The following is a 22,729-nucleotide window of genomic DNA, read 5'->3' as shown; positions in this document are numbered from 1 at the left end:
TCTGTTTCAAATTTTAGAATTTTGTTTTATTTCATTTTACTTTTTTTTTTATTTTCTACTTTGAAATAATTTCAAATTTACAGAAAAGGAGCAAGAATAGTCAAAATAACTCCTCTAATTAGACTCATCAGTGCTGGATATTTCACTACATTTATCATTCTCTCTTCATGTTCAATTTTTTTTTTCTGAACCATCTGACAGCAGGATTATAAATATCATAAAACTTCAGGGCATATTTGCTAAGAACAAAAATATTTCCTCTCATAGTGTGTTGATACAATAATTTAAACAGCTTTAATTCCACATTATAATTTCATTTTGTACAAGCTCCATTCGGCTTGCGGGATCTCAGTTCCACAACCAGGGATTGAACCCAGGCCCTTGACAGTGAAAGCCCAGAGTCCTAACCACTGGACCACCAGGGAATTCCCCACATTGTAATTTTTGATAGCAATGCCCCAGCCCCACCACAGGGTGCTGTCCAGTATAACAAAGTGAATTTAGTTGTCATGTACAGTTAGTTACATTTTAATTACTGTCTTAAGATGATGCTTATTTTTCTTTGATTATGAAAATAATATATGCCCAGGGTAAAAAATTTCAGACCGTAAAGAGTAAAATGACACAGTTACCTTCTGAGGTTTTACTAAAAGGGCTGCAATCTCCGAGGTGACCACATTAACAATAGTAGTTATGTCATCTTTGAAACGGTCAGAAAAACGAGTCCTCCGAAAATTGTCCCGCTTGTCCATGTTATGTACATACTGGGCCATGCTTTTCACCTACAGAGAAGATGGGGGGAAATGTCAACATGGAAACTGGTGACCTGCTTGTACACTATGGAAAAAGGGAAAAGCCTGGGAGAAAAGCTCATTAACAATGGACTTTCTAACACTTTATCTGTGCTGGTGGTTGGTTGTCCATGCAGGCTCTGGTCTGAAAATTGCTCCTGACACCCTGATGGTTACCATGGCAGCAGGAGATGGGAAGGGTGCCCTCTTCCTGACCCCAAGTCAGGGGGTTCCCTTCTTGATGCTGACAAAGCCAGGAAGCTTAATTCTTCAGCTGCAGTGTCACAAGACTCCCCTCCTCTCAACTGAGAAGGCAGACCTGGACTGCGCCCTGCCATGACCACTGCAGCACCGTTCTATCATGGCACACAACTTTACAGGAAAAGGAACTGTTTATGAGACTGTTTTTGATGTAAACTGAAATCATTTCTGTCTCTGAAACTACAGTGAGAAGAAGAGAGAAATGTCCCTCTTATGTCAGCTTCAAGTAGAACGGGAGAAGAGTTTTTCCAAAAGCAATTCTATAGTATGCAGGCTGGAAACTTAACACTATTTGGAACACTGTCTCTAGGAGAAATTATGTTGTGAGTTTTATAAAACTAGCTTGCTAAATACACATATATACATATGTAAATATTTATATAACTACATATTTAAAATACATATTTAATATATATGTAGTTTAAATAAAAACCTATATATCAATCAGTGATAGCCTGCATTATGACTAGGACAACAGCAGCTCATTGCCTACCACAATTTTAAATCAACATCATGCTTATTTTTTTTGGACTTCTTCCTGGGCCAGGAGATTCCTGGGTCAATACAGTCCCTTTGATAGAGTCTGAGGTTGTATCCTGTCCTTGTTGGAAACTCTCAGAGCTATCAGAAACAGTTGGATGGGCAAGGCTGGGAGATGGTATGGTTGGGTGTCTACCCCTTCTATAAACGTGTCCATGATAGTCTGAGAGATACTGCAAAAAGAAACGGCCCTGGAACGTTAAACTGCCCACACTTGCCTGAAGGTGACCTTCTAGGTCAGGACTGGAAGGAGAGGGGACAAAGACAGTATACGGAAAAATGACTTTCACTCCTAACAGTTCTGGGCTTCCCTGGTGGCTCAGATGATGAAGAATCTGCCTGCAGTGCAGGATATCTGGGTATGAACCTTGGGTTGGGAAGATCTCTTGGAGAAGGGAATGGCTAACCCACTGCGGTATTCTCATCTAGAGAATTCTACGGACAGAGGAGCCTGGTGGGCTACAGGCTATGGGGCTGCAAAGAGTCGGACATGACTGAATGATTAACACTTTCACCTTTCTAGGAGCTCTAATAGCAGATTTCTATTTCTAAGAAGCCAGGGCTGGCAACTTTCTTTAGTACTGAGATAAACAAAGATTTAAAAAAAAGAAACAAACAAACAATTAAAAAAAAAAAAACAAAGAAAAGGTAAACTAAGAAGCGAAAACAGACAGATAGGTAAATGTGTTTTATGTTTTAAGACAATGCCTTGGCCAGCTTGGGGAAGACCTAAAAATCTAAAATCCTAAAGCCCAGGGTGAGAACCCTAGTTTCTTTTCACAGTAGAGTCCTTTTTGGCTCAGGACACAGGGATGTGTCTGTACCCCATAGAGTCACAAATCCTCAGTGGAGGACCTGAATGAGAGGCAGGAACTGGACGTGGTATTTGTCCCACAAAGTACCTCTCTCGCGCTATGATCCTAAGGACCGAGGAAGACAAGCCCCTTTGTTTGGGGCTACCTGCTCCTGATTCCCCACTGCCTAACCCACCCCAGTACTGGGTTTTTAGAACGCACTGTTGTGTTTGGCTCTTGCCTGCTGAGTTTGGGCATTCTACAACTAAATATGTAAAACTCACAATAACATACTTCCAACTAATGCCTTCCTGCCAGACTGTCAGCTACTTGCCTACTACTGTGTCATTTGCATCTCCAGAAAGAAACACACATTAGAAATAGTAGTGGATTCTTGGTCATTATTTGTGTGGTTTAAGTGTGGGTTAAAGTGGGTTAAGTGTGGGTTAAGGTGTAGGTTAAGGCAGGAAAATATTTTCCTCCATAAGGGCCTCTGTGACCCATTCAAAGCAGGGCTACTAAGAAACCCTTGGTGTAGACTTCAGGGTAAAGTGGGTCACCATTTACCTCTGTGTCCCCAAAGTCTGGCTCAGCAGTTTCTAGAAGCATGAGGGTTTATTCATTAGCAACTGTGAAATCTGCCCAAGGACTGTTTTCAACAGCTCTGATGATGCCAAAGTGGTTGTTCATTAGTATGTGGGCATTAATGCAACTAAAGGGTGTTAAATTGCCTAGGTAGTTGGTTAAACCCAAGGAGGCTGTAGTTCCTTTCTCTTCAAGCTCCTTGGGAAAACGGCTGTTTTGGTGTTGAAACACCTTTTCAGGCATCTGTAAGGCAACTGCATAAGCAATGTGTGGAGGACTGGGCATCCAGTCTGAATCCAAGATCAGTTTCCTTGCAAAGTCTGGCTGGGGCTGTGACTTTTCCATCTGCCTCCATCCTAGCTTCCAGCTCCTCTTCTTGCCCTTCTTTATCTATCTCTGAGCCCTAGGAAGCTGATCTCTACAGACTACATCATTCAGGACTCCTTGAACTTGGGCTTCTGGTTGGAGCTGGCCAATAGGAGGCTCAATCAGGGGACCAGTGGGCAGGAGAAGAGAATGGTTCAGGTACATGCCTGGATTCATGCCTGGGCAGCGTGCTTCTGGCAGCGGCACTGTTTCTCTTTGATGTCAGCTCCTGTCATGCGGACCCTGTTCTCTGCCTCAGCTTTCTCTCGGCCTTGATTATATTGCTCCTTACCCCAGCTTCCGGCACCTCCTGCTCCCTGGGTGTCTCACCAACCCTCCTCTACTCCTGTAATCCTGCACATACCCTGGGCAAAGTCCCTTTGATAAATGCTTTTCAGGTAACCCTTTTGAGCAATGCTGTACTGCCAGAACCCTGACAGTCTTGGTTATAACCTACAGAGCCCTAGATAACTGATGCCCTAGGAGATCTACATGTTGACCAACCCCCTCCAAGTGCTCATCTCAGCAGGACTTTCTTTCCAGCTTCTAATCTGTTTACCATAAGGGACTCCTAGAGGAAAGAATCCTATCAGCTTTAACTTTTGCTTTCTTTCCTGAGCCTACTGAGTCCTAGTAAATAAATGTGCAAGATCAAAAGCAATTTTCAGCTTTTCCACGGTTCTCAGCTCCCTGCAGTTAGGGGGTTAGGGGCACTGAAGTGGGACTGACAAGGTTTGGTGGGCCCACAAACTTCTCCTTATGGCCTTCAAACTTCCTCCTTATGGCCTTTTCATTGTAAACTGGGGACAATGAAAAGCTCCTGTCTGGAGGCTGTCAGAGGATTCAACAAGATAATGCTCACAAGGCATTGTGCCCGGCATGTACGTAGTTAGGTGCTCAACACATTTTAGATGTTATTATTCTTCCTCCCTTGGGGACACCAGCTGTTACTGGGACTATATGAAGGACAGAGTCATCATTACATCTGCAGAGAATGCAAATTCGCTTCAGAAAGAGAGCTCTAAGATGTCACAAGGAGCCATTCAGGCCTAGCAAAGCTGAGTTCATTGCACTGTGAATGGGATAGTAATTGCGGCACTGCATTAAAGCTGACTTCAGAATACAAAGTTTTCACGTTATTAATACATTAGGCTAAGAAAATGTTTTGTAACTTTAAGCTTCCAAGGAGAAGCAAAATCACAGAGGAACAGAACTTGAACGAGAGCACTGTGGAACTAAGGCTCTGTTCCTGCTGAGAGGGCTGGGCAAACCCCTGATTAGCCTTGGGGTCTTGTGTGTGCGCTGGGGATAACTGCTCATGATAAGCTGATAATTTACAACTATTAAATGAGATCTAAGAATGATTAAGTGACATGTGTGCATATGTGTGAGTAAATAACATGAAATATTTTTTTGGGCTTCACCATGAAGCTTGCAGGATCTTAATTACCCAACCAGGCATTGAACCCAGGCCACAAAAGTGAAAGCTCGGAGTCCTGACCACTGGACCGCCAGGGAATTCCCAACATGAAACATCTTTGAATTGAGATACTGCTTTTCTTTGGGACTCTCTCCTAAATGAAAAATCTGTTAGTTGCTCAGTTGTGTCTGACTCTTTGTGACTTCATGGACTGTAGCCCGCCAGGCTCCTCTGTCCATGGAATTCTCCAGGCAAGAATACTGAAGTGGTAGCCATTCCCTTCTCCAGGGGATCTTCCCTTCTCCCAGGGATTCAACCTGGGTCTCCTGCATTGTAGGCAGATTCTTTACCATCTGAGCCGTCAGGGAGATTCTATAATATCAAAATGAGCTTTTGCTTCATGTCTTTCAAAATTTGCAATATGGAAGATCAACTCAGTTTAAGATTATTTGTATGAATTATATATAGATGAATTATAAGCTGAGTAAATCTTTATGGAGAAACTCGATGGTTAGTGGGATGAGTTCAAAGAAGCAGGATGTACTGGGCATGGAGGGGTGGTTTTGATTCTTTTCTTCCCTCCAGAGTTTATGGCCAGCCTTTTCCTGCCAAAGCACAAAACTTGCGTCTCACTGCTAATGTTGTTGCTCCAAGATGTGTGAGCTGCAGCCATCCACCTGAATCTGCTCTGCTTTTAGAATACAAACTCCTGGCGCTAGTTGCACACAAAGACCCTTAGCTCCGTTTGGTCCTCACAGAGCAGAGGCAGCCTGCACTAGCGGATCTCCAGTGTGCCTGGAAGGCGCTTGGGCAGACTCCCTGCTTGGAAGGCACTTGGGCAGACTCCTCGCCTGGAAGGCGCTTGCACCACTGGCTCCCTGTTCCTCATGCACTCAGTATTCTAAGGAGGGGTCCAGATCTGCGTGATTCTCTTTAAGCACCCACAGGTGATTCTGCTGCAGGCACCTGGCATTGTGCTCTGAAAAGACATCTCTAGCAATACTTTCTTCCAGTGAGGGGTGGGAAACTGGTGGAACTCTAAGGCGGGGCAGGGATCCCCAACCTCTGGGACCTAATGCCTGATGATCTGAGGTGGAGCTGATGTGATAATGACAGAAACAACGTGCACAGTAAGTGTAATGCACTTGAATCATCCTGAAACCACCTCCCTTCACCCCTGGTCCATGGAAAAACTGACTTCCACAAAACTGGTCCCTGGCGCCAAAAAGGCTGAGGACTGCTGCTCTGGCGGATTTGAACCCTTGATGTGCTTCTGCTGCAGGGGCCTGACTTCTTTTCAACTCTACTGCACATCACTTTTCATTTCCTCAACAGTGTGTGCTTTATTTTTGTTCCCTTTGACCCTCTTGTTCTCTACGTCCTGTTCCATGTCCATAGAGAAAACATGTCTTGTTCTCTATGTTCAGTATTGTTCTCTTTCACCTGGGCTTGAACTTACATAGATAAACTAGAGCTCAGGTGAAAATCCTACCATCTTTCTCTTAAAGAAAATTATCCACTTAAAAACAGTGTCACAGAGGAAAAACATCCAGTCAATGTGAAGCTAACGCTATTACTAAATTTCAATCCCCTCTTTATCCTCTGGATTGCCTGTGTGTGTATTTTTGTGTAGTTAGTGTCTGTGTTTCCATACTTTTTCATTTAAGCTCATTTCACAATGCATCTCCATTAATAAACATTGACAAAATGCTTATTCTAGTGGCTTTACAGTAAAATCCTTTCACTTCCAGTATAAAATAGGTATTAATATTATTCTCTTCATTTTTAAATTAAAGAATATGTTATACCTTTTGATTTTCTGCTAGAGAACAGATAGAAGTTGCAGGTAAACATATCTACAAGTTTCATTTTTTCCCTCAATGAGTATTAGTTGGTGCTTGTATGATGTCAAGCCATGTTCTGCAGCTAAAGGTAGAATAATGAAGAAGATAGACCCAAATCCTAAAAATCCAATAGGCAAGAGAGAAAAACAAATCATGATAAGCAATAAGAAGGAAATAAAGAGGGTGTTTAAAAAGAGAGGAATAGAGTGGTAGACATATTAAGGTATGAGGAAGTTAGCAAAGGCATCTAAGAGGTGGTGACATAAAAGCTGAGACCTAAAGAGAAGATCCCCCCTGCCTGCCGGCCTCCAAAGTGTGTATGTGTGCAGGAAACAGACAAAACGAAAGGTAGGGAGTGGGGAGAGCATCTTAAAAAGGCTCTGAGACTGAAAAAGCCTCAGCATCCCCAAAGGACCAAACTGGAAACAATGTGGCTGAATGAGGCAGGGAATGGTCTTAAGACAAGTTTAGAGAGGATGGGAAACAGAATCATCCAAGGGCTTTTAGGCCGTGAGAAAAACGTGTGCTTTATTGCCAGTACTCTGAAAATCACTGAAAGGTTTTAAAGAGAAAAGTGTCATTATCTGGTAACATTGAGTTGCCCTATACAGACTGGATGGGCAGAGGGTAAAAATGAGCTTATGTGGGCAAAGAGGAGGTGACTGCAGGCATGATGGCAGCTTGACCAGACGGGGAGTGGTAAAGATGGTGAGATGTGGCAGGTGCAGGTATATTTTCAAAGCAGAATCAGTAAAACTTGGTGGAAGGTGGATGAAAGGGTAAGGCAGAGTTAACACTGAAGGACTGAGCCCAGGTTTTCTGCAGGAGCAGCTCAGTAGAGAAGATGTCAGTTCCTATGACACTGAACCTCACTGTCTGTCTAAATGCGCTGTTTGTGCCCTGCTGAACACAGATATACACGTGCAAGAATCTTACCAGAAGCTCAAAGAAGAACCAGGAGTACTTGAAGACTGTTTCTTTCACCATTCCAGTGCTGACCACCATCTGTAGGGCAAGCTCCTCATGGAAATGCTGGACAACAAACACAAAAACATTATATGTATGTAATGACAGTCTGTATTAGGTGTTTTATTTGCCAATTTTTCTTTTTTCCCAATTGTAATAGTCTGTTAGTACTGATGCATGTGTCCCAGATGTCTTAGACCACAGTGGATGGCAAAGTCAGTGCTGAAATAATCTGAGACTGGAGGGCATTTTAAGCAGGCTGAAGGCTGGTGGTGGTACTGTACTAGAGAGCTAGATTGGAAGGAATGGCCTCATCAGGGAAATGACCCTATGGGGGAAGCATTCATGGGCAGCAGTTGGAACTGGGACTGTTATCTTCCTCCCAGGTTCCACTGTAAACCCTCTGCATGACCATGTGTAAACCATTCCTCTCCTGACCCTCAGTTTTCTCATATATAAACTCGATTGGTAGCAGTGGTTCTCAAACTGAAATGTGCATCAGATTCCCCTGGAGGGCTTTCTAAGAAACAGATTGCTGAGCCCAGCTCCAGCATTTCAGATTCAGCAGGTCTGGAATGGGGCCTGAGGTTATGTGCTGGTCCCGGAACCTCGATTAGAGAAACACTGTTAAGACGGTAACTCCACTCCTTCCAGAGAGAACAATTTTTGTTTTTATAATCTGTCTATGGCTTTGTGGGAAATGAGAAGAGTTCAGTTTATGAGTAGTGGTGGTTAAGTCACTAAGTTGTGTCCGGTTCTTGTGACCCCATGGACTGTAGCCCACCAGGCACCTCTGTCCATGAGATTCTCTAGGCAAGAACACCGGAGTGGGTTGCCATTTCCTTCTCCAGAGGATCTTCCTGACCCAGGAATTGAACCTGGGTTTCCTGCACTGCAGGCAGAGCTACAAGGGAAGTCTTATTAGTAGATCATCTGTGTTAAAAGGTATAGAGGTAGCAGCTTGAACTCTCTCAGTTTCTAAACTTCTGTGTCCCAGGGTCTGATGCTCCACTTTATGTCTACACTTCTCACCAAGTCATGAGACTGCTCATCTGATTGCAAATGTACAGTGATTTTTTACACCTTTTGCATCTTCCCTATTCCCTAGTTTATCTGGATACTTGTTAATACTCTTGACAACAGCTTTGATGTTGAACAAGGTTAACACTGTAGGTGAGGCAACCAACCCATATCAGTTTGCCTGTCATTTCACTAAGCCACAAATGTTTCCAGGCCATCAAGCCATCAGTCACTATGATGGAGCAAACAGTGCACCCTGAGGGGAACTCAGGACAGAAAAAGACAGGATACCGGCCCTAGATAGTAAAGGTGCATATCTAAGGAATAATTCCAATGAGCCCAGGCTCTTGTATCTTCCCATATATAGAAAAACACTAAAATCATTAACTCAAGATGTCTGGTTTTTGTGAACATCTTTTGATATGCAACTACATGTTTTTGTCTTCTTCCCCAGTAAAACCTCCTATAAATCCTGGCTCTTTCCTTGACTCTTTGAAATAGTCCCTCAGAGATAACTGAGAGACTTTTCCAAGCTACAGTCCTCAATAACGTCCCCCAATAAAACATAACTCTCAAATTTTAGGTTGTGTTTTTTTTTTTTTTTTTTTTTTTTACCAATCAACACTGTCCTGGCCTTAAAATGGAAAGCCCTACACCTGAAGGACCCCCTAAGACCCAGGAAAACTGGGATAGCTGGTTACTCTGATGGCAAAAAATGACATCTGAGCATTTTCTGTGGATTTCATTTATCTTACAACCATGAAATGTAGAATAAATACAGATGAACTCATTTTTTTTATTGCTCAGTGGGTAAGAAAGCTGAAACTACTTGAATACCCTAATATTACATCCTAGGGTAATGGCATATGTGAAAATAAAGTTTTAAAGTCAAGACTCAAAGTAAAAACTGATTACAGCAAAGCTTACCCTTGATAAACCTTTAAATCACCCACACTGTACAATAGGTATGCAACACAATTTACTGATTCTTAAGTACAGTAAAATTGGAGAGTTACTAAGATAAACTAAAAGGAGACAAACAGAAAGTTCTCTGTGTAGATGTCTGGGTATTTGAACTGGTGACATCCCTGGATGGTTAATGGGGACAAATGGAGAATGCTGAAGTGTTTCTGCTTGTCATTGGTCCCACTTCATTCTGTTGAGTGAGTCAAACCTTTACAATTTTAATACATGTGAAAATATGTGTGTGCTGTTGTGAGACTTCAGGGAAATTCCTTCTCTTGGGAGAGGTGCAGGGCTGCATGTTAATCTAGCAGGTGGTCTTCTAAGCTCGCCTGTGATTTAACTCGGCTACACCCAGATCTTCCCATTGTAAGAAAGAGACGCTCCATGAGCTTCAAAGGTAACCTCTGGAAAATAGGTCAGTTTGAACGCCAGAGTCTTATGGCAAGAGGAGATTAGAGGATGATAAGCTGCTTCTTAAAGTAATTTATGTTGCTTACCAGGCAACATTATTACAAGAACACCTTGCTCTGGAGGTTACGGACAATAGCCAAGCAGCTAAACCCTGTTTGCTGAGCACCTAAGGAGACACACTGGCTAGACCGCCCCCTGAAATGAAATGATTCTCTTCTGGTCATTGAAATGACCAGAAACAAAATAAAAACAAATTAGTTGCTCCCAGAAGAAATCAGGCCCTGCCTGAAGAAAACAGGCTGTTGGCAAACTATAGTCCTTAAGAAGGAAAACAGACTTGTAACCAGTCCCCGCAAAGCCCAAAGCTAAGATATAGAGTAAGTGACACATTTATTTGCAACACTTCATACATCTTCTTTCACTTCTCCTTTTAGAATTAACTCCTGGCACCTCTTTCCAAACAAGCAGGGCCCAGATTTGTGCCAAGTCTGCAGCACCGGACCTTCCAGGGCCTCCCCAGGCCTGATCTTTCCCTCACCAAAGTGAGGGAAAGTGAGCTGTGCTGAGGCTCATTCCCTTGGGGCCTGTTGAATACACCTATTTCCCTGTTAGCTTCTGCAAAGAGTTTCCTGTATTAGCCTTCCAATCAGCATGCAGATGCCGCTGCTGCTGCTAAGTCACTTCAGTTGTGTCCAACTCTGTGCGACCCCATAGACAGCAGGCCACCAGGCTCCCCCGTCCCTGGGATTCTCCAGGCAACATGTTTACATTTTAATAAGGGACTTGAAAGACACTCAAGACATTAACTTAAGTAGCGACTAAATTGGTGAGACCCTTGGATACTAGGCAGAGGTGAAAACTTGGGGCAGACAGGGTTGTTTTTTTTTTTTTAATTCCCCATCCTTAGATCACACAACATGTGACAAGTGGAGAATTCTATTAACGTAAAGAGACCTGGTGAGCGGTTTAACAGCTTGTCAAGTCTCTGAATGCATAGGTAAGGCTGATTAGAGAGAATTACAAGGAAGCTTTTCATGTCTGATATAGTATTGAAATGCTCATGCTCAGTCATGTCTGATTCTTTGTGACTCTATGGACTATAGCCTGCCAGTCTTCTCTGTCCATGGGATTTTCCCGGCAAGAATACTGGAGTGGGTTGCCACTGAAATAAATGATACCTAGTTACTGCCTTCACTGTGTTGAGGATGAATTGTCCCCAGTTCTCTTTTTACTAAAAAAGAAGCTAACACAGTATGGTTCCTGGATTAGCATCAGCTGGGAACTTGTCAGAAATGTAAACCCTTGGGCCCTACTTTAGATCTACTGAATCAGAAACTCTAGGGGCCAGCAGTCAGTTTTAACACAAACCACCCAATTACTTCTGATGCACAGTAAGTTGGAGAACCACTGAGTTAGGAGGTGGTCAAAAAATGGGGGATCTGGAACAGGGCTGCCAAAGTGTGTGTGCGTGTATGTGTGTGCGTGTGTGTGTGTGTGTGTGGTGTGGCGTGTGTGTGTCTTTGGTGTGTACATTAGAAGGGCAGGAACAAGGAAGGACAGTACTATTTTCAATAACAGTGAGAAGGTGGGCAACGTATCCTCACACAGCCCTGTTCGGTACCTTTTTGCTGACTGGCCTGGGGGCTGTTGCTGAACTTGGAGCATCACTATTGCTGGAGCAATAGTAAGACATCCGGTTGCAGCTGCGATCAGCAATCTGAAATACACAAACCAGGATTCCACAGTCAACCCACAGTGGTCCCTAGAAAGATGAACCAATGGCTTGGAAATCACAAGCTTAGAATTCATTGTTAATGTATTTTTTTTTTCTGGTTACAAAGGTAAAACAATTGCCAAAAATTAACGTAAAACAAAGCAAATAAGGTAAAGTATACCTAATTCTACTTGCTTCTAAGATATTCACTGTTAGCTGGTATGGAGCCACCTAGAGTCACATCCTAGTTAAGAACCACAGGATGCTAAACATTCCCTCCCTTCAACTAAGTCTCTGACTTAACTGGAAGAGAAGGGGGAAAAAAAATGTATGGGAACAGTGCCTCTCTGTGGGTTAACATGGTACTGTTCCCAGTCTCCTCTACCCTATTTAATAATTTGTCAAAAAAAAACCACTTCTGAAAGGAAGATCAGGCTTGATTCTTCTAGACAAAATTTTTTCCCCTCACTACTAAATAATTAAAAAATTGTTAACCCAGTCCACAGAGAAATTTAAAATCTTCACTTTCATTAAAGGAAACTGTAAAAATCAAATCTGTCAGTAATAGCTGCTATCCACTTCTCCCCTAGGCAATCTGAAATGATAATGCCTAAAGGGGACTTAGATGTGAAACTGAACCACGGGGTGCTGGCAAATGCTGAACAACCAGCTCTCAGAGGGGAGGGGCTGATCTGTAGAATTTGCCAATTCCTGTGCTGTGAATGCTTCCATCATGCCTGACTTCAAGTTAACATGACATTACTGAATATGGTGTTGGGAAGAGATATGCAGTAGCAAACCGACTATATAGTATTTCCACTGCACAGAAACAACAGACATAAATAACCTCGAGAATACAGATAACAATAAAATGCAGTAAAATACTTAGGAAGGGATGAGATTTGAGTACTCCCTTGTAAAAATGAAAAATTTCAGATTTATGGACAAGTTGCCGAATTTGCAGAGAAAGTTCTTGGACACCCTTCGCCAAATTCCTCTTATGTTAACATCTTACATAACTATGGTAGATTTGTCAAAATTAAGAGATTAGCACTGCACATTAACTGTTAACTAAAGCATAGGTTTTATTCAGATTTCACCAGTTTTTCCACTTGTGTCCTGTTCTGTTTCAGGAGACCACAATGCATTTAGATAACCTTTGTTTTTCATATAACTTATGTGTTAACTGATTTAATTTAACTTTTAATAATGTCTGTGTTTAACGACAGGTTCAGAAAATTCCTGGAAATTTAGCAATCAATTCTCAGAAACTGGTATGAACCAGCTCCAGTACATCCTTGCATTTATTCAGTAAACCAAAAAAGGGTATTTCACATGATTTCATATGATATAACCTATATATCATCAGAATCTCTAGGAGTGGATCTATAGATGATTCTTACATTCACCAGGGTTCAGAACCTCTGCAGCAACAAGGAAAATCAGGCTCAGGGCAGGAGCAGACTTGCCCGTGACCACAGGCCTGAGTGCAATCAGATCAAGACCCAACCCTGGTCTCCAGATTTCCTGTCTCACAACATACTGTCTTAAGTGGGTGTCTCAAGGGAAATGATGTCAAAACCTAAAGAGTTTGATTTGCCTTCATCACAGAAAATGACTTTATTCTAAAAGATTAGGCACCCTGTGGTCACAGATAACTGAAAAGAAAATTAGATTAAGAATTCATGGTAGTTTTGTACATATATGAAAAACCATTGAATTATACATTTTAACAGGGTGAATTTTTTAGTATGTGAACTGTATCACAATTAAAACAAATTTCAAATGAGAGGCTTTCTACAAAATACCTGACCGTATGCCTGGAAACTGTCAAAGTCCTCAAAAACAAAGAAAATCTAAGAAAGTGTCATAACCTAAAGGAGCTAAGGAGATATCACTACAAAATATAATGTGGTATTCTGGGTGGGATAGAATAGAATAGAAACAATATATTCAGGAAAAACTGAGAATATATGAATAAAATATAAATTTTAGTTAATAATATGTTACATTTGGTTCATTAATTGTGACAAATGTGCTATTTTAATGTAAAATATTAATAACTGGAAAACTATTGAGCACACAAAAATTTTCAGTTATATATAGGTGTAATTCTATACATCCAAAACTTTTATAAAATAAAAAGTTTATGAAAAAAATTAAGAATTCATGAAAGGAAAACAATCTAGGGCAAGTCACCAACCCTCTCAAGATCTCAATTTTTGTTTACAAAACTTGGCTTTGATCTTTGGGGTTCTTACACAGGATAATCAATCTATGGATGTTAACAAATCTAAAAGGCAGGTATTAAAAAATAAAACAAAACAAAATGAAAAAACCCTATCTAGGCATCAAAAGCCATTAAAGCTAATTTTTTCCCCTGAAAATAAAACTCAAGGTATAAGAAACTTCCCACCAAAGTCCACTAACTCTGCTCAGACCCCCAAATGCCAGTCTTGCCTTTACATCTTTCAGAATGGTCTCAGTAATTTCAAAATAAAAGAATTTTAATAACTTCAAAGCTGTGCATTTGGCCAAGGCAGTAGGCAGCAGGAGTGCCTGATTTTGTGTTGTCTCTCCAAGTGTTAGTCAGAAATTAAATAGCCCACCTCTCTATCCAGGGTTTGACACCTGCCTTACCTTTGAAGACATGATGTTCTTAACTTCCTCATCTGCGGCACAGTGCGTCCCCGCGAGGTCTGGGTTACTGCTGCTCATCACCCGGGCCTGCAGCAGCTTCGAACTCACAGCCGCAGCAGATGTGCGTCCATACGTGTGGTAGCGAGGGTCTGGGAGGACCGCGGGGCCGCCTGCAACCCACCAGGTACAGACATGTCAACAGAAAGGGATCAGAGACACGTACTGGAATTGAGAAGGAACCAAGGAGGGATGCGGTAGATAGTAGAGCAGACACTCACCAGATTAGGTCTTGGAATTAGGGTCTTATTAGCAAATGCCTAAGGGAGACAATTTTGGGGGGAAAGATAGGGTGGAAGGCGGTAGGGAGGGGTGAGGACTGTGGTAAACTGCAAGCACATGTCTCATCCAAAGACAAGGGCTGCTCCTCAGCTCTAGCTCATTACTTCTCAAGACAAGCTGGAAATGTGGGTATTTTTATTTATTAATATTTAAATGGTGACAGCTTTATAAGTCTTGCATTTCTGAGATTTGAGAATCCAAAGAACCCTCCGAGCCTTATGAGAATATGAATATACTACATATAGAAATGTGTTTCACCTTTAAGTATTTACATTTGTTCAAAGATGATTATGTAAGTCTAAGAATATTACAAGTATTTTAAAAAACATTTGAAATTATAGGTTTACTTAAAATGAGGCTACATGGACTAATAAACATGCCAAGTTCCTTTGTTAGGGCCTAGAATTTTGTTAACGGATTGATGCTACTTTTCATATCATGCTGACCAGATGTTCTGATTGAGTGGAGAAATGAATTATTATTATTTCAGTTTAGTTTGGGAGGAAATGAGAAAAGGGATTTATTTTTTTCATAATGTAAAGTTTAGGAGCCACTGCTTACCACTGCTATCAAAGACATATTTTTTCCTTATCATTAATCTCCTAGAATCTTATGCATCTGTTGTTACTTCCCTAGCTCTTACAAAAAGATTCTCAGCTGGGTTAGAAATTACCAACTGGGTAAAGATCAGTGACGGATTATCAAACAAGCAGAAAAAAATAAGTGCTCAGAGTACAAAAAAAGAGGAGGAAGGCTGATAGAAAGCAAGACAGAAAAATCTAGAAATAAACTTGCAATTTCAACATTCATGTAAGTTTTTCTCACTCTGAAAAATAAAATGTAACTTCCGGGCTTCTAATTTTATTTTGAATCCTGCAGCAGTGCGGTGGGGGTGGCGGTACCTGACTTGGGCATGTCTCTCTGCGGCTCCGGCAGGCGGAAGACATAGTGCACGTAAGAGGCCAGCAGGCAGTTTCTTCCATGCTGGTCCTTGCCCAGGCCCTTGCTGTTGTGCAGACTGTTGGCGGTGACCACCACGGACTCGAAGGCAAACTGAGAGAAGTTGGCTGAGGAACCAAGAGAAAAATGGGTGGCCCCACAGTGGGTCCTTGATGAACTTGAGGTGGAACATTCTTTGGGGGCAGTGACAAGGAGTCCTGGCCACTGACCAGCTGAACCAGGCCAGTCAAGATGGTGGCCTGGGGCAGGGTGAGTTGTTCTAGTATATTCCAGCATGTGGCTCTGCTACTGCAAAGGACTTCACATCTCTCCTTCTGCCAGTGCTGTGGTTTTTCAGGACAAAGATGCAAGCGTGTCCAGATAGCCTCCCCTCTGGAAACCATGCAGTAAATGAGTGCTACTCAGTGGGGACTGCCCTGACACCATCAGTATCATCTAGGATCCTGTTAGAAGTGTAGAATATCAGGCTCCACCCCAGACCTACTGAGTCAGAATTGGCATTTTGACAAGATGCCCAGGTCATTCTTAAGCACACTCTGGTTGGAGATGGGCTGTTGCGAAACACAGATTCTTGGTACACAGATTAACCTAAAAACTTACGTGTATTTTGTCACTCCCTGGGCCTGTACAAACAATGCTTCACCGTATAGGCTCTGGGTTTAGGAGCCCAAGCCCTCCACAATTTGACTCCACCCTACTTATTCCACCTAGTACCCTTTCCTGTTCAAATTCAACTTCCTTAAAATAAGGCAGTCTTTATATTGTCCCCATCACAACTGCTTCTCACTTCTGCAATTTTGCTTATGCTGTTGCCCTCACTTAGAAAGCCCACATTGCTCCCACCAACAAAACCATACCTACTCTTCAATGCTTGGCACAATCCCATCTCCTCAAGGAAATCTCTGACACCACTCGGTCCCGGGCTTAATTGACACCATAGCACAAGGTTCTTAGACTATTTCCAGTGGCAAACTCTGTCTCTCTGATAGGCTGGAAGCCTTTCTAGGGCAAAGTGCATTTCTCATACTTTGCTGTCTCCCCGCTATGCCTTCTATTATGCCTGACACAGATGAGTTCTGAATAAATACTTTGAGAATAAGCGCCTCCAACTATTCTGCCTGTTTCAACACTCTAGAGTCCCAAATGTCAGCTCAAAATGTGTGTATGAATGTTTTGTCTAGCGAATGCGTCCATAGCTGGGGATGGCCTACAAAGTAGTGTACCAAACGTGGGGGAGGAAAGTAGAAAGAAATCCAGGGAAGGAAGACATGGCCACTCCGCAGGAATCTAGCTAGAGAGGCACCAGCTACATGTATGAGAAGTTACCTGACAACACAGGATGCCTTGTCCGTGCAGGTATGGACGATGCCCTCCAGGATACAATACACCCAGGGATTCAGAGGTCACGCTCTTCCCTAGCTCTGAAAGTTCCCCTGTATGTCCCATGCTACACGTTCATTACTCCCTCCCCACCAACTTAATCCTATTACATGGGCCGGTAGTGTTATTTTCTTCTCTAATGACACTCCCAGAAAAGTGTATTTTGATACTTTTTTCTGAACCGCTTGTTTTGGTGAGCCAGACACTCTGGTTCTCTGCTTTTGCCAATCTCATCTCATCTCACTGTTCCCAGTTTGGCTTCTTTCCTTTTATCCCTCCTTTAAAGCCATCCTAAACTCAGTCTTCTTGGGGGCTCCTTCTTCCTCCCAAATTGATACTCACTATCCCCCCTGAAAACATTTAGCTGTGTTCCTTTGAGGACTTGGGTCCTGTGCCGCTGCTCCTCGCTGTATTTTACTGCAAGTCCTATTGATTATTACTGCAAAACCTACAACTCTAAGCACAGTACTGGAAGCATGGAGGATACCCAAAGGTAACTGCTAAGCTGGAAAGCACAAAATAATACAAGCCCTGCTGAAAACAGTGGCAAACAAAGATGCCTACAGAAGCCAGTCTATTTCTGAAGCAGTTAGAGAAGCCACTGGACCCAGGCACTACCTCATGTTATTTCCAAAGGAAGCCTTGCACATTGTACTTAGGGTTCATTTGTTAAAAGTAAGCATTTAAGATGAGCAGTTGCCATGGCTGAGGGGAGGGGAGGATGGGGTGACTACTCAGGAGTATGGGGTTTCATTTGAGGCTGATGAAAATGGTCTGGTATTAGGTAGTGGTGATAGTTGCATTACCTAGTGAATATACTAAAAACCACTGAATTGTGCACTGTAGTGAATTTTGTGGTATGCTATGACATTATATCTCAATAAAAAATGGATCACAACACACTGAATTTCAATTTACAGTGTTCCTTTACTTCCATTTAATCTGGGTTATCTCATTTCTTTAAAACACTGGATTCCCTTGTTGTCAAATCAGCAAAAATATTTCAGAGATAAAAGGAATCCATCAATTACTGTGGGTGTGCTCAGCTAGGTCTGATTCTTTGTGACCCCATGGACTACAGCCCACCAGGCTCTTCTGTCCAGGAGATTTTGCAGGCATGAATACCGGAGTCGGTAGCCATTCTGTCCTTCAGGGGATCCTCCCAGCCCAGGGGTTGAGCCCCAGTCTCCTGCATCACGTCACTGCAGGTAAAGTCTTTACTGATGCGCCCTCGGGGAAGCCCCCATCAATGACTAAGAATGGAATTTAAAGGACTGCCTTCAGTCATCCAACACATTTCTTTTTAAAAAAAAAAATCTATAACTTTAAGCATCCTATATTAATGTTTCTTTTTTCAAACACCCAGGGAGTCTCAAAAAAAAAAAAAAGCAGTGGACTTGGTCTCCTCTGGACTCACAGCCTCGATAGATCCCACTGGCCCTGCTCCCACGTTTCTAAAATAAGGCATTGCCTGCCTCATCCCAGCCCCCAAGGCCTCCTACCTGGCTGACCAGCGATGACCATGGGCTGCACAAACAGCTGGAATAGCTTGTCCAGCACCAGATGCAGGAACAGCACAAGGGGCTCCAGGCGGGAGGAGTTCAGGCAGATGATGCTGAGCTTCAGCTCGTGTTCCAGCGCTGACTCACTGATCTTCTGGTCCAGCACACGGATGGGGAAGGTCACCTGGCTCTCCAGGGAGTGGCAGAGGGTGAAGAACTTCTCCAGATGGTTGTCCTGGGAAGGCAGATGGCAGGCCTCGTGGGTCTCATCCCATCAACCCTCACCGGTGGATTCATAAACACAATCGAATAGCGACTTCTAGGAAGAACCACTTATCTAATGTTTCAGAGCAGAAGGTCTAAGACATGGATGTTTCAGACCCAGGTTATGACTTTCTTCGCAGAGTGGTGTGCACAACATAGATCCTCTCAATAATTATTAACTGAAGAAAAATTAATTTGTACTCTGACCTGTTTATAGGCAAGGGCAAATACACCAGGCAAACACACTGCCAAAATAAGGGCCTAAGCTGATGCAAAACTCAGTCAGTGGCAGGGAAAGAAGGGAAAAGTAGAACTGAAAAAAATGCTGGAGGAAAAATGGCAGAGTTACAGACAGAAATGTCTGACAGCGAAGGTACCAGGCTGCTTCAACATTTTTATAAGGTCTTTATTTCTTTCAACATTAAATAAAACCTAACAGGTTTTCAATTTCCCACACAGAACTAAAAGGTCTTTTTTTTGGTTTTATCCGTCACAAAGCTTTTCATTGATCTTTCATTGACCTGTCCTTAGGAGTCTCTCTGTTGCACATCTTCATTATTAGCCTTTTGCTCTGATTTAAACTTGACCTTGATGTTCCTTACCTGGGTGTGAACAGAAGAAACAGCTTGCACTTCAATATTGAATACTCCCTTATGTCCTTCAGCCCATTTAATGGGAGGATTCTGTGAAGGGACTTTCTGTATTAAAAGGGAAAAATAAAAGCAATTCAATTCCCTCTTCTCATTACTAACAAGGAGAGTAAAGCAACTTGGCAGTAGATATCAGGGTTATACAAATATAAAAATCTCTGGAAAACACAACTTGGCCTTAGAGTTAGGAGCCCTGGATTCAAGTTCAGTTCTACACCCAACTAATTATTTTTACTTTGACAGGTCAGTGAGACTCTCTGGGACTTTGTTTTCTCATGCTGAAAGGAGGGGTTTGAAGTGAGTGGCCTGTCAAATTCAAGCTTGCATCCAGCAGCTGGTAATCCTGATTCTACAAATTAAAGTAATATCCTAATGATTTCTCCATTAATCAGGACAATGCCAGAACAAAGTGTAGAATATCTTTAGAAGGCATGAAATTTTAATGCTTTTGAGTGACTGCATTTTTGTTCCCTTTTAACAAAATGTATCTGAGTAGCAGTCCTTCTAGGCTCCTGCTTTAATTACTCAAAATGACTTTTTATACCATTTATATGTCAATAGCCCTGCAGTCCTCAGAGACCATCTCTTGCCTTAAAATCGTGAGGGAATTGTCATCTTACATCACTGAGGGAAGAGGGGCTACTCTCACCCAGCCATGTGAGCGCAGGCTTTGTGTCTCTTGCATCTTAACAAAAGGGTGCATGCTCTACTTGCAAGGGTAGGACGCATACATGGGTTGGGGACCTTTGGACCCATCTCAGAGAGAGCCACAAAACTGGGGCCCAAAGCTGGATCCAGCCCACAGACAAGTGCTGTTTGGCCCAGTGTTAGAAACTTTGTTGAATTAGCTGCCAAACATTTGAAAATCAGACAAATTCACATGAAAGCCTGCTTTTCTAACATCTTTTGAGAACTGGAAGATATGAAGACATTGGTCTTGCATCCCAGCATGGCACTGATTTGAAGAGCAGAGGGACCTTGTATGGGAAGACAGTCTCCGGCGTGAACAAACTCCACCAGGAACTGGCATTCGTTAAAGAGTCTGACTCCTGCGGACACTGGAGTTTGCAGCAAGCTAAAGCAACGCAGGGGCTTCCCAGGCGGCTCAATGGGAAAGAATCTGTCTGCCAATGCAGGAGACATGGGTTCAATCCCTGGAAAAGGAAGTGGCAGCCCACTCTGGTATTCTTGCCTGGGAAATCCCATGGACAGAGGAGTTTGGTGGGCTACAGTTCACAGGGTCACAAAAGAGTCAGACATGACTTGGTGACTGAACAACAAAAACAAAAAGCAATACTGATCATTAAAAATACAATGTGAGCCATCTACGTCACTTAAAATTTTCTAGTAGCCATATTTAAAAATATATTTAATGTGATAATTTTAATACTAAGTGTCACTGAACCCAGTACAGCCTAAAGCTACGGTTTCAACATGTAATCATATACAAAATGATGAATGAGATATTTTACATTCTTTTTCTGCTACTAAGTCTTTGAAACCTAGTTTGCATTTTTATTTTTATAGCACATCTCAATCTGGACAAACCATATTCTGAACAGCCTCATGTGGCTAGCAGCAAGTATACTGGACAGTGCAGGTCTAAAGGATATTAGGAGAAGCTGAGGGCATATTGATAAAGATAGCTTAGGGAAGTAGGGAAAAGAACTAATATCTACTTAAGCATTGCTTGATATATATTATCTCACTTAATGTTCAGAGCAACTTTGTAGGCAGATATGGGCTAGATTTCATCCTTGAGCCTCAGAGAGGGTAAGCAATTCACCCATGTTCACACTAGGGCATGGCAGAATCTGGGTTTGGATAGAGATTTGTTAGTCTCCAAATCCAGGTTTGTTTGGCATCATTAAAAAAATAATTGGGCATTCTAGGAAATTAGAATGTGCAGCTTGATGTTGAAAAGATGGTTTTGAGGACTTCAGCAAGGGGCTGTATGTCCAAATCATAAAAAGCAATTAGGGAATGCCTATGAATACATTCAGGTTGATCTTAGGTGGTTTGAGACCAGTTTTGATCTAAAGCCGGGAATATGTCTGTGGCCTAGAGCAAAGGAAGCTTCTCTCTCCAGGGGGAAAAAAAAAGGAAACTGAAAATGGAATAGCCTGGGGATGGGAGCTGTGTAGCCAGAGTAGGGAAGAAAGTTGACTCTAAAATTTGGAACAAAATTCAAATTCCTGGGAAATTCTTCAACTGGAAATACGCAAGGAAAACAAAAGAGATGAAGAGGAACCTATAGATTAAGAGTCTTAAAAGACATGTATGTCAACCAATAGCAATGTATGGAGTTTATCTGGATCCTGACACATAAACAAACAACTGTAAAAAAAAAAAAAACGACATTAATGAGATAATTGGGAATTTGATCACTGACTGGATATTTGAGGATATTAATAAAATACTGTTTTTTTAAGGTATGACAATCATATTGTGATGATTAAAAAAGATCCCTTATCTTTTAAAGTAAAATACTAAAATATTTATACATGAAATGAAATGATGTCTGGTATCTGTTTCAAAATAATTCTTATTGATGTAAACCCACACCAACCAGAACGAGAAGCATGAGAGTTGGTGCTGGTGCAGGCAGAAGGGGGCGTTCACTGGGCTCCTTTAAACGAGTGGACGGCAGCAGAACGTGTGGGCAAAGAAGGCAGCACAGGAAATAGGAGGGAAAGACTGCTGACATTGGTATCTTTAGAGGGATAAGAGCCCAATATCCACCTGAGGACTGGACAACTGACCCAGAAGAGAAACTGATAGAACCTGGCACGGGAACATTTTATAAGGAAGGCAGCTGAGAGCAACTGTTAGCACAAGTGGGCTGTATTTGCTTCCCTTTTAAAATACACTATTCTGAAAATCTCTCTGTTATAGATAATACAAGGTACAATGCTGCCTTGGTACAGGCTGAATTTATCAAACATTCTGAATTGGTAATAATCTAAATGAATGAGGCTGTAAAGTCAGTTATCTCTCCCATCCTACCAGAACAATGTGCTCTCTGAAAACACCCTGTGCTGACAGATGACAGCTGCCCAAAATGGACTGAGCATCTTTGGTCATGTATAAAGAAACGGGAAGTGGGTCTAGAAAGGTGGTCCAAGACCATGGCTGGATTAGGAAACAGCTGATGGCCAGCTTGCTGATTACCTCTGCAGAATGCATAGAGTAGTTGGGTGGCAGCTTTTCCAAGGCAACTGGGAGACAGTAGGATCCAGTTTGAAGACGTTCATTTAAGAGAATAGGCAGCCACTGAAACAGATGATGTAAAGAATAAAATGGTATTTATTACAGC

At 42.2% G+C, this 22,729-nt stretch overlaps 1 protein-coding gene across 5 annotated transcripts in view; it reads right to left on the bottom strand.

The window, feature by feature from the left end:
* Positions 1-22,729, bottom strand: part of DOCK8 (dedicator of cytokinesis 8) — a 221,716-nt gene that overhangs the window by 59,316 nt on the left and 139,671 nt on the right. For all 5 annotated transcript variants that reach the window (XM_070480398.1, XM_070480394.1, XM_070480396.1 and 2 more), the window contains 8 exons: positions 22,585-22,686; positions 19,366-19,461; positions 18,500-18,734; positions 15,560-15,724; positions 14,319-14,488; positions 11,586-11,681; positions 7,538-7,633; positions 633-782 (listed from right to left, as the gene is read on the bottom strand). In XM_070480398.1, coding sequence (XP_070336499.1) covers positions 633-782; positions 7,538-7,633; positions 11,586-11,681; positions 14,319-14,488; positions 15,560-15,724; positions 18,500-18,734; positions 19,366-19,461; positions 22,585-22,686 — 1,110 coding nt within the window. The remainder of the gene's footprint in view (positions 1-632; positions 783-7,537; positions 7,634-11,585; positions 11,682-14,318; positions 14,489-15,559; positions 15,725-18,499; positions 18,735-19,365; positions 19,462-22,584; positions 22,687-22,729) is intronic.

This window comes from Odocoileus virginianus, chromosome 18 (assembly GCF_023699985.2).
Source record: "Odocoileus virginianus isolate 20LAN1187 ecotype Illinois chromosome 18, Ovbor_1.2, whole genome shotgun sequence".
NCBI classification, from domain to species: Eukaryota; Metazoa; Chordata; class Mammalia; order Artiodactyla; family Cervidae; genus Odocoileus; species Odocoileus virginianus.
The sequence above is the reverse complement of the archived record's forward strand: the minus strand, read 5'-3'. Positions and strand labels throughout refer to the sequence as shown.